This window comes from Phyllopteryx taeniolatus, chromosome 15, assembly GCF_024500385.1.
Source record: "Phyllopteryx taeniolatus isolate TA_2022b chromosome 15, UOR_Ptae_1.2, whole genome shotgun sequence".
Lineage (NCBI taxonomy): Eukaryota > Metazoa > Chordata > Actinopteri > Syngnathiformes > Syngnathidae > Phyllopteryx > Phyllopteryx taeniolatus.
Genome location: NC_084516.1, coordinates 5,433,802 through 5,449,877, shown reverse-complemented (window position 1 = coordinate 5,449,877; position 16,076 = coordinate 5,433,802). Strand labels below are relative to the sequence as shown.

Genomic DNA, 16,076 nt, shown 5'->3' with positions numbered 1-16,076 from the left:
AGCTCACAGTCGACTCGAGTGTTGTGAGAAGCAAGTAACAAAGTTTAATTCCAAATAAACTCCTTTGCTTGTGGGTCATTAGGACTACGGTGAAACTGCAAGCAGCACTTAACGGGCCCTTGCATCCTCTTTGTCATGGCGAATCCTCGAAATTATCATCAAACTTCGACACGATATTAGACGGTGTAAGCAAAAAATAGGCTAAGCATATCTGTCTAGTAAAAAATATTTCTGATTTGGTCTCATTTGGGCAAATTCTCTAGATGGACTTCATCTAAAAACAAGCCCTGGAGTTCGGCAAAAATGGCTGCAGCGAACCAAACTGTTCAGATTTCATAGCAGCCTTTTATGGAAATGACTGCCAGGATCACCATTTTAGCAGTTATTTTATATTTTTATATCGTAATGTGTTGCCCTGAAGATGTACAGTACATATTCCTTGGTTTGTTTTACTTTATTGGAAAGAAAACACTAGTGTTACATTTTATGACTTGCAGGTGCACAATGTTACAAGTTTAATTTGTTCCGTGACCACGCTCGGAGTGTAATGTTCATATAATCATATAAATCATATAATGTTTCCTTATTGAAATAAATGCAAATGCCATTAATCCATTCAGCCTCCTAAAAAAGTACTAAAAATAGCGCAATATCATACTAAGACATAATATAAAACATAAAATTTAATTGATGTTTTATTTTTTTAATTTATTTAATTTATTTTAACTTTTTGTATGGTGACAATTAGTGGCTAGAAAGGCACCTTCAGATAAAATGAACTATTATTATTATTATTATTACAGTGCAATCTTCCTACACCTTATGTTTCTGGCTCTTGGGTCACAAGTTCATGTCCACATCACGACAACTGTCTTCTCTTCCAATGAGCTTTTTCAGAAAACTGGTTGATCATTGGTTGATATAATGCTTCACACATTTTCCTTTGTTAGAAAAAGTCAAGATTCACCTGGCAAAAAAAATGCATAAAAGGTTGTATAAAAATTACTACGTAAATGCTTATATAATAATAAAAAAAAACCAACAACACAGTTCTTAACACATTCACTGCCATTGACGGGTTTAGAAGTCAAATATCCATGTTAACTGGGAAGGCTGGCAGTGAATGAGTTAAAGATTAAATGCACGTATATTGTACTAAAAAGTTAAATACAATTGAACTGTACCGAGGCAGTGGTTCTTTGGTGTACCACGTACCACAAGTAGCCTTGTGAATGCAGCGGACAAACAACTACAGTATAACTTATTCCACCTGGTGAAATAGAGTTCTTGATGTATTCCAAATATCATAAAATGTGATTTTCTGTGTTGCAGACTTGAGGAAGACTTTTGACCAAGAACCGCTCGGGAAGGAAGTGTCACTGGAGCAGGAAGTGTTGCTCCAGTGCCGCCCACCCGAAGGCATCCCAATGGCTGAGGTAAGCTGTGAGCGAAAATATTATTCTTAGAATTTTTGTTTTATTTTATTATTTATTATTTTTTTCACTGTTCAAACTGCATTTAAGAATAAATATATATATTTCCCCCCCCCCCCCCCCCCCCCCTCTGCTGCTTTCTGGGCTATTTCATGTTTGGTTAACACAGCTAATAAAATTTGAGAGGGGGTTGAAGAAAAAAAGCAAATGGGAATCAAACCAGCTGTGTTCCCGTGTTACTTCCTCCCTTTCTACAGTAGAACATTATTCAAGTGCATTTGAAAAGGCTCACTTAAGATTGCAGGAACATAAATAGAGGATGAAAGACTAGATTGATGTGGGGTGGTGGCGGGGCCACTCTGGCGTGCGTGTGTGTGTGTGCGCGCACGCGCCTGTGCGTGTTTTGTGGTTCGGGGGGTGTCAGAATGAACCCTGTCAAGGCTTGTGATTGACCTGGAAACGGCGAGTTAACCGAGTGGAACTGCACAACATTTATCTGCGCTCAAAGTGCTGACAGGCTAAATGGCCCAAAGTTTCAGGCGCTACTCGACAGACTGTCCTTAAACAATCCGTCCGGGCTTGAGTTGACTGCGGCAGCCGTAAAGTGTCTGCGGCGTCTTTTCCGAGTTCTTCCCGTCAGCTCCGGATTTGCTTGGTGCGGCGATTAAGGCCACATCGGGGTGCCGCACTAACCCGAATGGCTGACAATGATTGGTCAGTGAAGGAGATGAAGGACTTGTCGCTAAAGTTGCTGACTTGTGGATGCTTGTTCTTATTTCAAGCAATCCATCAATTTATTTTCTGCAGCGCTTGTCTATTAGGGTCGCGGGGTAAAATGGAGCCTATCCTAACTTAGGCGAGAACTGGTCACAAGCACGTATTGACCAACAACCATTGACAGTCACATTCATTTCCGTTAGTTCGTCTATGACGTGTCACATTATACGTTAGCATTAAGCGAGCCGACTTTGCTTCGACAAAATTATGTGGCTTAGTTGAACGTTTCGGTGATTAAATATACTGTACCAAATTTAGTTCTCTTTGTTTTAATTGTCAAATTAAAATATTTCTACTGGAAGTTGTTGCGTATTATGGATTAAACTTTTGACTTCCAGAGCTGTTTCAGGTGCTGTCCCTCTGTGCTTGCTGTACTGTTTTTGTCTCGCTTCCGAGAGGCAGAATAAAGCACAATACAGTCTACAGTCACACATACAAACACAGTACATAGGACAGATTAATTAACAGTTTGAAACAAGGCCTCTTTTTTCGGGAAATAAACCTCAGAATTGTGAAGCAGATGTGCTAAACCACACACCCATCGTGCAGCTGGGGTATAGTAAAAAAATTTTCAATACTTAAAACAGTTCCCTGGTGTCTTAATATTTGTAACATGTTTTGAAGTGGCCTGTGTCATGCAAACGAGACACTGTTTTATGGTACATACCGTACCATACATTATCAACTATTGGCTATTATTTGACTATTATTCGAATTGCCAGTCTAGTTTGGCGTGTACAGAAGCATGCTTTCAGATTCTTTAATTACTCCCCATTACCTCATGCCTAAAAGAAAAGACAAACGTTCCATTGCCTCATTTATTTTTCCAACCCTAAATTCAAACACAGCTGGACACAAGTGAACGTTGTATCGAGGGGAGGGGGAAAAAAAAACCAGATGTGCAGCGTCTTCGGTTTCATCTTGATCTCGAGAAATACGTTACAGACGCTGCGACGGAAAGATCTGTCGTATTTCACCCGCCGATGAAGAAAAACACGGTACGGAGAAGATGAGATGTTGAGAGCCAGTGCGGTTCCTTTGCTGGCTGCACGGCCGACTGCGGTTTCCGCCGTAAAAACCCAAACACTTGTAACAATTTTCTTATTAAATTGTGCTGACTGCACGCAATTGACTTTGTTGGATTTACTTCTGTGGCATTCCTGTATCATCCAACTTTGTAGTTGCTTCAAAACACAATTGTTGGTTGGGATCAACGTGATGACTTGGTTACTGTTCTCCTGAGAATTGTGTAGAATGTTTCTTCATAAAGTCATGAACTGTCTGGCTGGCTGGCTGCCTACAATAAGAAATTTTACAATCCAAACTAGTCATTAAGCAGAGCAGTACATTACTGTTTATGTTGCCATTATCTTGAAGTTGATGGTGAAGTTGGCTCAAGTAAGATTAGAGTAATTTTGAAGTAACAAGTAATCCAACAACTACCACCACTAGCACAACAACCAACAAAAACAAACAAGCACCGCCACAATTACGTAAAAGAAGCAACAACATAATTGATAAAACAATATACAGTATATAGTCTATACAGTATATTGTATTGGTACAGCTTGGCGGCGTCCGGCTAGATCTCGTTTTGTCCCCGAAAAACATATATTTTTGTTGTGAAATCACAAACCGTCAGCCACTCTTCAACACTGCACAACAGCTCTGCTCTAAAACTGGAACCTCACTGGGTTTCTTCACCTGTCTGATTTTTGATTCACATCAGCATTTTTGAAATGATGAGGAAGACTTTTAAGCGGTGAGGTTATTGTAGGAGGAACAAAAGCGTGGGTGATTTGGCAGGAGACTGTTTTGCGCCCTATCTCTGAAATGTGGGATTTATTGCCGAGAGCGACCGAAAGATGGAGTAATAAAGATGAAGGCGGCCGCCCCACGCGGAACTGTTCCTTTGAGATCCTCGGCCATACTCTTTCATTCAAATCTTAAGAGTCTCCTCGCGAGCAACGCTTTTGACTCTTTTCATACGTGATAATGCTCAGCAGCCTCATAAAACAGACTCAAATCTGCTCAGTGGAAGAATGCGGTTTTATTGTTCCTTTTCTTCTACCGTGTCCTCCGTCTCCTCACTTCAGTGCTGAGAGAAAGACGAGGGTTCAGAGGTGAACGCGGCGCTCCGAACTGCCGCTGCGCCTCGTTTCCATGGGAGCCGGACGTTAATTCAGGCATCTCCTCGGTCAGTCGGGGTCCTGCCGCATTATCGTGGGTAACGAGTCATTGATGCGCCGCAGGGGTGGTGGGCAATTGGGGCCCTGCTGCCATGATTAAGTCCACTGGCATTGCTGAGAAGAAAAAGGATTCGTCAGCCGGGAACAAAGTCTGTCGACTGTAGTCTAAATGAAATCTGACGTCCAGTAGATGCTGGTGACTAAATGCATTCACACGGACTTTTAGGCGTAAGTGCTACAAAGTCCCTCCTATAATATCATATATAAAAAAAAAAACTGACTGACTACACCTGTGGGGAAGTCTGTTCACAGGAAAATGTATTCACTACACCAGAGATTCTTAAACTTTTTGGGTCGAGGGAACCCTTACAGGTGAGACCCCCATTCATTATCCTAATGGCAAATAAATATAACTACGTGAACCCGTCACTGATGCTTAGGAGGGGTGATAATGGCATGCAGCTGGCGGAAGGAGATTGTTGGCGTGGCGAGTCGAGGGTCTGTTTTAATGAACCGCGAGGTTAGCGCGCTTCCTTTTTCTACCTCCGTTACGATTGGATGCCATAGAGAAAGGCTTGACAAAAAACAACTGTACAGTATACTGTACTACAATCAGTGTAATATAGTCGCAAGACGAGACACGACAAGTAAACTCGAGTAAACAACATCCATCGATAGGAATAGGTAGAAACGTTTGCGCTGCGTGCCTACGGCGATGCTAAGCTAATGTCCATGCGTTGCCTTTGATGGGAACTTTGGTCTTTGCAAGTTTTGCAGACTCAGTTCAATTTGTACTTCTTAGTATCTTTTGGCTTGACCTGACTGTCGGCTGTGTAAGAAAAAAAATTTCCACATCTCACTCCGTACCTCTTTTTTCGTATTTTGAACACAAGCTTTGGGGATAAAGGCGCCTGCTCACTATGGCAGAGCAGGCACGCAGATTGCTGCATGGAAAAAAGAAAGGACATTCTTTTCCAGCCAACACCAAGCAACTACAAATTATGTGATCAGCCACGATTTACGATCACAACAACTCAACTCATTACTTTTAGCAATGAAGTAGCTTTGTTCATGCAGACCGTAGCCTTCGGGTTGATCGCCATGGCTCTTATGCTTAACGGAGGTCCAGATGTTGCACATGCGTCCGAGCATTTTTGCGCCTCCCAGCAAACTTTCACTGGATAGCAGAGGTAGGTCACCTTGTCAGGACTAAAGTGATTTCTTCGCCTCAAAGCAACGACAGTTACGGTTGTCAAGAAGGCGGCGGTTTGAGGAGCTAGTAAAAGGCAACGTGTGTGTTCATTAAAGTGACCCCCGGAGAGCAGGGGTGTCAGGAGGCCACTTGGAGGCCTCTGTGGCAGCCGAGTCGAGATTGGCCTCCAGGCGCTCTCTTGTCAATCACGACAGACTTCCTTGGCAAAACGCTGTGGTTGACTCTTAACGTCCTCTGTAAGTTATTATTCTACCTTTAGGAACGTTTGGAACAGAAGGAGTCAACAACGTTTCTAAAACCAAGCCTTTCTTTGTTTACGTTTCCAAATAAAGAAGAGAAAAATGGCTCAGTTTCTCCTGGCAATCTGGAACTGTTGCGAAGGTGAATTGCTTTGTGCCAGGTGGTTGTTTTTTTTTCCCTTTCAATTTAACATGAGGAATGAGGTTTTAATGAGCAACTTCTCGTATTTTAAGCCAAACACTTTCCTAATCGCCCCGAAATGTGTCGGAGGGTGTTTTCGCTTTTGAACTTGAATCAATGTGCTTATTTATATCATTGCTGCTCCTCAAATGACATCCACGTTTTAATGTGACACTTAAAAAAGCCCCCACAGAAAACAAAAATGCAACTTTGTATTCGTTATAAACATTAGTATGGATTGTACAAATCTCACTAAGTGTGTTAACATAAGATAACGAATCCACGTTAGCTAATTTAATGTCGCCTACCATTCTCTAGTTATGGTATGATATCCTTTTATTGTCAATCCTCTTTCTCAAGGGCCCACAAACCATCCCAAAAAACATAAAACGATGACAATACAATCATAAATAACCACCAAAATCTTCTCCATTCATATGTACTGTAATGCGGGGATAACCACAGCCACTGGTGCACTTTCAATAGCTTTATTGAACAAATGGTAAGAAAAAAAAATAAAACATGTAATAAACATATCATACATGAGTTTCCAATGGCCAAAACTCACGCCATGCCACTCAACACACAGACCGGCTAACGGGTTAGCCAGTTAATAGCTAGCAAAAGCTACACTCTCATTCTCTGACACCCACGTCACTCGCCAGACCAGCCCACGCCTTTTAAAGCCATACACACTCAAAATCACAGATACTACAGTCGGACATGACAAAAATAATGCATGCGCCTCACACGCACGTTATTGTGGTTAATCATGCAAAATCGATTTTTATCTGATTAATCGATGAAATAATGTAGATAATAATGTAGAATACTCAATTCTAAAAGTTTATTTAAGAGCTGCATCTTTAACTTCAACAGTAGCAGTATTGAAGTGTTGAGTATTGGAATCCCAAGAAACAAAAACGATGACCAAAAGTCAAAGTCTCATGGGGAAAAACCTCGCAGAACCCCTCAAAAACGGTACAAAGCAACTATTTTACCATCTCGTTGCAAGACATCGCACCTTGACGCCTTTTGTGTTGTTAATATTTTCCCAGCTTGACATTTCCATACTTGTCACGCAGGCAGATGCGCCACATATGGTCCCGTTACCTTGCTGAGAAAAATTGCATAATTAGCTTGTAACTTTTTTTTTGTTTGTTTTGTTTACTTTTTTGGGCGGCTCGTCCTCCAGGTGTGTCATTTAAGGCACCCCGGTCAGATATATGCAGCGAGGGCTCACGACGACTTCTCTGCTGCAGGAAGAGTGTTGCTCCGCTCCACACCCCCCCCCCCAACAACACAACGTTGTGCTTCGTGTTCTATTTCTGACAGAACACTGATGAGTAATGAATGGCTCGTTTTTTTTTTTTATACCGTGTGTTCTATATACTGTATTTGGCTAATTACAGATGTGTTGGCATGCAAAATGGCACGTCGTGGTCTGCGCAACAGGGGCCCTCGCGACATTAAAAAAAAAAGAAGAAGAAGAAAGACTGGTGGTCAGCAAAGACAGCTAAATTGTTTCATCCACCTAAAAAGATGCATGCATAGCCTTAACATAAATAGTTTGCCATGTCAAATAAATCCTTATTAAACTCAACTTGAGCCTTTAAGCAACCCTATCCACCACGTACGCCTTAAAATTAGCTTGAAGAATTGGTTTCTTTGTAGCCATGGCAACCGCGATCGCCAAATTTAACAATGTATAACAACAGGACCAACCGACACACCTCTCAGCAAAAGTGCTAATGTTACACAACCTTTATGACAAGTTGTGTATTTTATTGTGTATTTCTTCAAGACATTCACACCATCAAATGTTTGAAGTCTAACAAGCATGAAGTTGTATAGTTCCAAGAAAATAATAATACAATAATATTTAGTATGGGGAAAAAAAAGGTCGTAATTTCAATTTTCGTTAGACTAATAGCACAGTTGCCCATAAGACTAAGTCTTAATTGAATGTTTTGTTTTGTTTTTAAAAAAAAAAAAAAAAAAAAAAAAAGAAGAGTGGCTCCGTTTTCGTGTTGATTGGGGGGGCCCAAGTTGTCTGTGTACATCATATATGAAGTATTTTAAAATGCAACTCTGTCCAAAATGACATGTTTTGACATCCGAGAAAGGCGTCTCTGGTTTTTATTTTGGTTCATATGAGTCATCACTTCATCGCTAAGAAAATAATGGAGTCGAGGAAATGTGATTTAACATGCCAGTCACTTTTGTTGCTTATGTACAGCATACCTCTATGGCCTAAATCCATCGATTTTCTGAGCCGCTTCTCCTCAGTAGGGTCGCGGGCGTGCTGGAGCCTATCCCAGCTGTCATCGGGCAGGAGGCGGGGTACACCCTGAACTGGTTGCCAGCCAATCGCAGGGCACATACAAACAAACAACCATTCGCACGCACAGTCACACCTACGGGCAATTTAAAGTCTTCAATTAATGCATGTTTTTCGGATGTGGGAGGAAACCGGAGTGCCCGGAGAAAACCCACGCAGGCACGGGGAGAACATGCAAACTCCACACAGGCGGGGCCGGGGATTGAACCCGGGTCCTCAGAACTGTGAGGCTGACGCTCTAACCAGTCGGCCACCGTGCCGCCGACCTAAATCTAAAGATAAATTAATCACTTAATGCTTTTTTTGGCCTGTTTTTTGTACTTCAAAATTCCTCTCTGTTGTAAAGTTAAATACTAAAGGACAACGTATTGTAAAACAGTCAAATGTTCTGCCTGTAGTTCATGTCTTTGTTGTTGTTTTTATGAAATACTTTGCTTTGGAACATATGGCTCAAACCAGGTTGTTACAGGAAAACAACTTATATATATTGCTTTTTAGTCTATGGGAGACCGCCTTGATCTCGAGTCATCACAGCAGACCTTCGACTGGATATTTCTTCTCAAGCACTTTGTACTTGCTATGTAGGGGCTGATTTGCCTTGAATGCCAGTCATCTTCCTCCTGCTCCACATTTTTTTTTTTTTTTTGCCTTAGGTCCACTCCGTTATGATGTATCTTCCTCCTCTGAAGCTTATGTTTAACTGGCCGTCTCTATGACTTGCGATAGGCGACGTGTGGCAGTTTCTTCCCGGTTAATGACAAGAAATGTCCCAATTACCTCTTCCGGAAGTTCCACTGCCAATCAGGAGCTAATGATGGGGTGTGTGGGAGGGGGAAAGAAAAAGTTACACGATTTGTGGAGAAATGGGATGTCGAGTCGGGCTTACCTTCTCATCTCTGCTTTTATTAATGAGTCCTAATTATAGTCGGGCAAGGAATAGTGTGAGGAGTGCACTGTTTTACTCTCGCTCTCTCTCTTTTTTGCTCTATCACTGTCCCTTACCCCCCCCACCCCCCTCCACCACCACCTACGTCCTCCCAAACAGCACCAAATCTACACTGAAAAGCTCTTTTGTTCAATTTTTAATTACCCGCCCCGTATCAAAGTGCTCTTGACATCTGAACGCGTCGTGCCTGCAGAGGCTGTCGCTGTGATTGGTACAAAAAAAAATTGGACAAGAAGCTTTTTTTTTTTTTTTTTGCATGGGCTGTCAGTCTCGTTTCGGACAACACGTCTCCTCGTCGTTCTTTATTTGTTCCATTAGAGGCACAAAAATGGCAATCATAACGTTATTGTTAGTAATCACACTTTGTTCTCGCTACACAGTCAGGCACTCTAACTAATTATGATTGAATCTTTGCCAATTTAATGGTCATGCTAAACATCTTAGGATGGATTTGCGCTGCATGTCCAAGTGCCCAATTCCGATTTAACGCCTGTACAGTGATGCCTTGAAATACGAGTGACCTGCCTTACAAGCTTCCCTAGATATGAGCTGTCGGTAGGCCGATTATTTGCTTTATTTGCTCATATAACAAAAATGTGTTATATGAGCGATGTATGGTGGCAGTGAAGTCAACTTAACTCATTTCACAACAAGCAGCAGTTTGACAGATGGCAAACAATTCATAAAAGAGACTTTAAGTTGTCTACTGCCACTCCCAGGAGAATTTGAAAAAGCAACAACGCTGTATCTGATTTTATTTTCACATACATATACTATTTGCAAATAGTAAAAAAATATATAAAAAAAACACTGACACCCCAACCGAAAAGGTTTATAACTGCCTATAGATGCCATATGCTAGTGTCAAAGCACTATTTTTATATTAGGCCTGTGTAATAAAAGCTCCTCCCCGCACCTCAACATAGTTCATTGGCACCAAGATGCAGCAAGATGGCACCAAAGGACTACTTTATATAAGGCAGGGCTTTGGTCCCATCTTGTGGCACCTGAGGGTGTTTCAGAAAAAGCACAAAAGCAACGAACGAATAGGTTGAAAGGATTTTCAGCAAATAACAGATTATCTGAATATTTTTTTTTTTATATAAATGTGTACAAATGCATGAAAAAATATACTTACAGTATGCCCAACACTGAAAAAGAGACTTATATAACCACAGAATCACTGGAGGATATACAAAATCAAAGCCACTAAGAGAAAATGGTTGTTTCAAGTTTTGATACGTGCTGGTAGTTTGTCACAAGGGGGTTTGTGTTTTATGAGCTGCCTGACGCCTGTGGAGAAGGGAATCATCGTTTTGAATCCAACCAAGAAAGTAGACGTGGAATACAGAAGACACCGGAAGCCGCTTGGGATGTTCTGCTGGCGCTGACTTACAACCAACATTGTCTCACAATTATTTAATCTTCTCCTTTGAAAGACGTCTAACAATGGCTATTTTATTTATTTTTTATTTTTTATTTTTTTACAACAATGGCCACAGTGTTGTACCTCGGCAGAAATAACAGTGAGCCCTCGTGTTCTTTCACCTAGTGCTTCATCTCATCTTTTTATAAACATCCTGCTTATCTCGACCTGCTTGTTGGTGTTTTATCTCACAAACGGTGGTTTGGGGGGGGGGGGGGTGGATCCCTGCCGTCGTGGGACGCGACAATAAGCAGGAAGTCAGTGTGCCGGGCCCCCTCATTGCTAGACTGCGCTCTTTGAAGATGAGGAATTTTTGGGGGAATCAAAGTGTCTGCAGGGTTCTTTTCTACATCATGCACCAACAAAGGGTGGTTTTGTGATTTAAAGGCAAACAAAGATTCTAAATGTTCCCCGGTTCTGTTGTAGGAGCTCAATATCGACATCATTTAGAGAGATGAACTTGTGAGAAAAGGTTAAAAAGCTTCTCAGACTCACTTGAGGAAACTCATAAAAGGCACATAAGCTGAAATGTTGTCCTTGGCGAGGGTGGTGACAAAAACCTTTTTCTTGCAACATGATTGCGCGCACGCAAGTTGCAGAAAGCCAACACACCCAAATCCAGATTTAAAAATAAATCAATAAAAATTCTAGTTTTGCTAGCCTGGGTTTTGCTCAACACGATGCGGTTGAGGTACTCCAACATGTATTCATTGTGCTAATGAAAGGAGCTACGAGGAGGAGATGTTCACACAGTTTTTTTACGTGGTCTGGCTCAATCATAGCAGAGTTTTTATTCACTGAGAGTTCAATATCGACTTCATTTTAGAGGAATGAACTTGCGAAAAAAAGGTTAAAGTCTCTCAGACGCACGTGTGGACTCTCATAAAAGACGCATGAGCTGAAATGTTGTCCTTGCAAGGGTGGTAAGAAAAATCCTATTTTCTTGCAACGTGATCGTGCGCACTCTAGTCGTAGAAAGCCAACCGACCCAACTCCAGATAAATATTTGATGTTGTCATAGGAGTTCAAGATCAGCATCATTTAGCGAAATTTGTCAGAAAAGGTTAAAAGGCCTCTCAGACTCACTTGTGGACTTTTTGTCTGATGGCTGGACAGAAGTGCTTTGTTCTAAAGGGAGAATAAAATAACAGCATGATCGTTATTGGCTTCACTAATCATGTGGGACACAGGATTTGAGACTGCAAACTTTTTTTCAGCTGTTTTTTAAAATAACTTTTTCAGTTGGTCCCACCAGTGCTACTAGTGCAAAAGTTAGTGTAGAGCCCTTAGGACAGGTTGGCATGGAAATATGAAGTACAGTCAATTTCTTTCTTTTGGGTGTACACATTTACTTTTCCATGATACAGACAAAAATACATTTTCTGACACTTTCTGAAAATCAGCACTGAATTGTAAAAACAAAAATTAAATAATTATTAACTAACAACTTATCGATTATCAAACTAATCGGCAACTATTTTGATAATCGATGAATTGTTTAGAGACCTTGTTTAACATAACTATTCTTACATTTCTGTAGTCATCCATGAAAGCAGACTAATTATCTTTGTGATTAATATACAATAAGACATTATCAAACATCTGCTCTTACTTTGGAAAAGAATGATCATTAATAGTTCCAATTTTTGACATGTTACGGACCAAACCAGTTGCTGGATCATAATCAATGTATGTTTGTGCAATTTCTGTATTGTCAATTTGAAATAATGTGCTGTTTTTTTTTAAATAAAGGTGTAGAAGTTCAAGATTTATTTTTTTTAAATGCAATTCACTGATTATTTGAAAAAATAACACATAATTGGTTCTTAAAATTAACATTAGTTGCAGCCCTAAATTATGATATAGCATTTTTTTCATTTGTCATTGTGTAAGATACTATTCATGGGGAATTTAAAAAAAAAATCAGATTAAATTGTAGTTTATTTAGTCAATTAATATTTCATTTAGTTTGGATCATTTAAACTGGTTTATTTTTATTTAAAAACATAATTTTATTTATTGATGAAAGTTATTATGTTATGGTGGTTGTTATTTAAAAAAATATATTGTTTTTTTTAGATTTAAAAAAAAAAATATATATATTTATTTTTTATTATTATTTATTTATTTTTATTTTTTTATTTGATGGTTTTTGTATTTTAGTTTATATTGTTTCACCTAGTTTTATTCCTTGTCAAGTCTCCAATCCACAGAAGGAGACAGCAATTTGCTGATTGTAAATATCTGGGCGCTTCTGCCTTGGCGGAGATCTGCACGCCACGAATCGAACGTTCTTCTTTCTCGGTTGTAGGTGGAGTGGCTGAAGAACGAGGAGGTGATCGACCCTGCCGACGACAGGAACTTCTATATCACCATCGACCACAATCTGATCATCAAGCAGGCGCGGCTGTCTGACACGGCCAACTACACGTGCGTGGCCAAGAACATTGTGGCCAAGCGACGCAGCACCACTGCTACGGTCATTGTCTATGGTGAGCCACTGTCTTACTTTTTTGCTCTAAGAAATGGTTTGGATTTTGTTCACAATGATGCAGTTGATGGACTTAAACATGTATTCATTGTGCTAATGAAAGGAGCCATGAGGATGAGCTAATCATACGGGCGATTTTTAGGTGACATCTCTCAATCCTAGCCGAGTTTTATCCCAAGTTGATACAGGGCGTCCTCGGTTGATGACGAATTTCCGTTCCGACATAATGTCGACGTAACCTGAATTTGTACGATAGTTGTAATTAGCAGTAGTCTATCACTAACTTATACTAGCACAGTAGTAAAATAACAGTGATTTGTATGAAAACAAACTCTAGGCCACAAATATAAAACCATTTTGAAAAAGTAAGTGCAGCAGTAACTGAGCGCGCGCCTTCTTTTGTGACTATGTATTCTTACGGCGCTGCGCGAACTAGTTTATGATCTCAAAACGTCGTATGTCCGGAATGTGTCTGTGTAAGTGATAATTCTTCACCCAAAAGGCAGATTTCTATGTTGGCACAGTTTTACCTGAAAATAGTCTGATATGTTAAAAAATATGAGAATGATTGTGAATTTGCAGTACATAGACCCAAAATATTTGCAGGGTCCTTCCTTCCATTTTCTTCCGCTTATCTGGGGTCGGATAGCGGGGGCAGTAGCTTTAGCAGGGCAGCCCAGACTTGCCTCTCCCCAGCCGCTTCGTCCAGCTCTTCTGGGGGGATCCCCGAGGTGTTCCCGGGCCAGCCGGGAGACGTAGTCTCTCCAGCGTGTCCTGGGTCGTCCCCGGGGTTTTCTCCCGGTGGGACGGGCCCGGAACACCTCACCAGGGAGGCGTCCTGGAGGCATCATAAACAGATGCCCGAGCCACCTCATCTGACTTGCGGAGGAGCAGCGGCTCAACTCTGAGCCCTCCCGGATGTCCGAGCTTCTCACCCTATCTCTAAGGGAGAGCCCGGACACCCTGCGGAGGAAACTCATTTCGGCCGCTTGTGTCCGGGATCTTGTTCTTTCGACCTACAACTCGCTTTTTGGGTTAGCTCCTTCTTCACTGCAATGGACCGATACAAAGTCCGCATCACTGCAGACATTGCACCGATCCACCGACAATCTCCCGTTCCATTCTTCCCTCACTTATGAAGAAGACCCCAAGATGCTTGAACTGCTCCACTTGGGGCAGGATCTCAACCCGGGTCTCACTCTCCAGACTAAACTTAGCTCCTCCCCGACATTAAAAGGTCTCCGTCAAGATGTTTCACTTCAACATACTTCCTTGACACCAATTACTTATTTCCTGCAGTGCTAGCCAGGATGTTTTTTGGGAAATCCATCCAAAGGAATTCATGTCTTAACTTTGTTAAAATCATTCTGCACTTGCGTGAAAGGAGGCGTTTTGTCAAACCGAGTGACGCACTGAGCTGTGGGAAGAGCAACCCCCCACTGTGGTTTTTTTTGGAAGCACGGCCCTCCGCCCGCTGCGTCCGTCACGTCTACCAACGCGATTGCCGTTGCGCAGCTCCGCAGTGCAAGTCCGACTCCGACGGCCGCTCGAGGCTAGCGTAGGCGGCGTGAGTGACACGTGACATGTCCCATCTTGACTTTCCAGACGTGTTTTTCCATCAAGTGCTTTAAGTGAGGCCGCCCGGGTTCATCCTGTGCCTGATCGGAAGACACGGATGATTTCTCACTGGGTATTGAGCAGCATACCCCCACACCAACCTAAAGAATTCACACAGTGTGCACACACATAAATATATGTCCGTTTCTCATTGAACACGAGACACGTTTCCACAATCGTAATGATGATTAGACTACGGCATCGTGTTTTAATCTAAAATTCAGTATTTATTTGGTGAGTACTCATAAAGGACACATATTATGGCTTTATTTTTCACATATGTTTTGATAACATGTTACACGGTTTACTCGTATCAAGAATCTTTTTCAGCCGAGCTGAAATTAGCCTATTTTGAAGGGCTGGTCCTATTTCATGCAAATGAGCCACCGCTCACCCCACCCCCTTTTACTGCGGGGCCAATATTGACTGCAGCGGAGCGATTTGTGGAAGCAGGAAGCCGGAGTGTGAAAAACAAAGGTGCCCTTAAAAGCATGGATTGTATTTTCACTTTTTGAGGCAGCACTTCATCACTTGTAACATCCGCTCACAACCCGGGCTGAACTTTGCTCCCCCCCGACATACAAGGATCTTAGTCCCTCAGTCGAGATGTAACACGGCATACCTCCTTGAGACCAATTACAGTGTTCCCTCGCCAATTCGCAATTTGCTACTTACACATTTGCAGATATTTCCCTCTGAAAATCTCAATTAAGATGCCACAAGATGGCGCCAAAGCCCTGTAAAGTAGAAAAGTAGTGCTTTGGAACCATCTTGTGGAATCTTGGTACAAAGGAACTATGTTTACGTAAGGCAAGGAGCTTTGGCCCATCTAATGGAAAAGTAAGGGTTTGGGGCCATTATCTGTAATCCATTTGTGTAGGCCATGTGCAAAGAGGGAAGGCACTGAATGTGGCATTGGCGCTGGTGTAAGAACAATGCGAGGGACATACTGTGAATTCCGGTGAACACGTTTTACTTTGAACTCGCTCGACGTCTCTGCAAGGATTTCCCTGTCACCGACACGCTCAAAGTACTGTAATGTCACTTCGGCTGCTTGTCACCAAAATAGAACGTAGTACAAATGTACGCTTAATTGTGTCATGTGTGAAAGCACCGCGCAGACAAGCCAACTGTATTCATGTCAAAATACGCCAAAAGAAAAGATAATCGACAGCATTTTAGGGCTGTGGGGAGCTCCATAGTCAGGGTAAGGCAAGAAAAAC

At 41.6% G+C, this 16,076-nt stretch overlaps 1 protein-coding gene across 5 annotated transcripts in view; it reads left to right on the top strand.

The window, feature by feature from the left end:
• unc5cb (unc-5 netrin receptor Cb) overlaps positions 1–16,076 on the top strand; it is a 173,380-nt gene that overhangs the window by 131,281 nt on the left and 26,023 nt on the right. For all 5 annotated transcript variants that reach the window (XM_061799611.1, XM_061799608.1, XM_061799609.1 and 2 more), the window contains 2 exons: positions 1,333–1,436; positions 13,057–13,237. In XM_061799611.1, the coding sequence (XP_061655595.1) occupies positions 1,333–1,436; positions 13,057–13,237 (285 nt within the window). The remainder of the gene's footprint in view (positions 1–1,332; positions 1,437–13,056; positions 13,238–16,076) is intronic.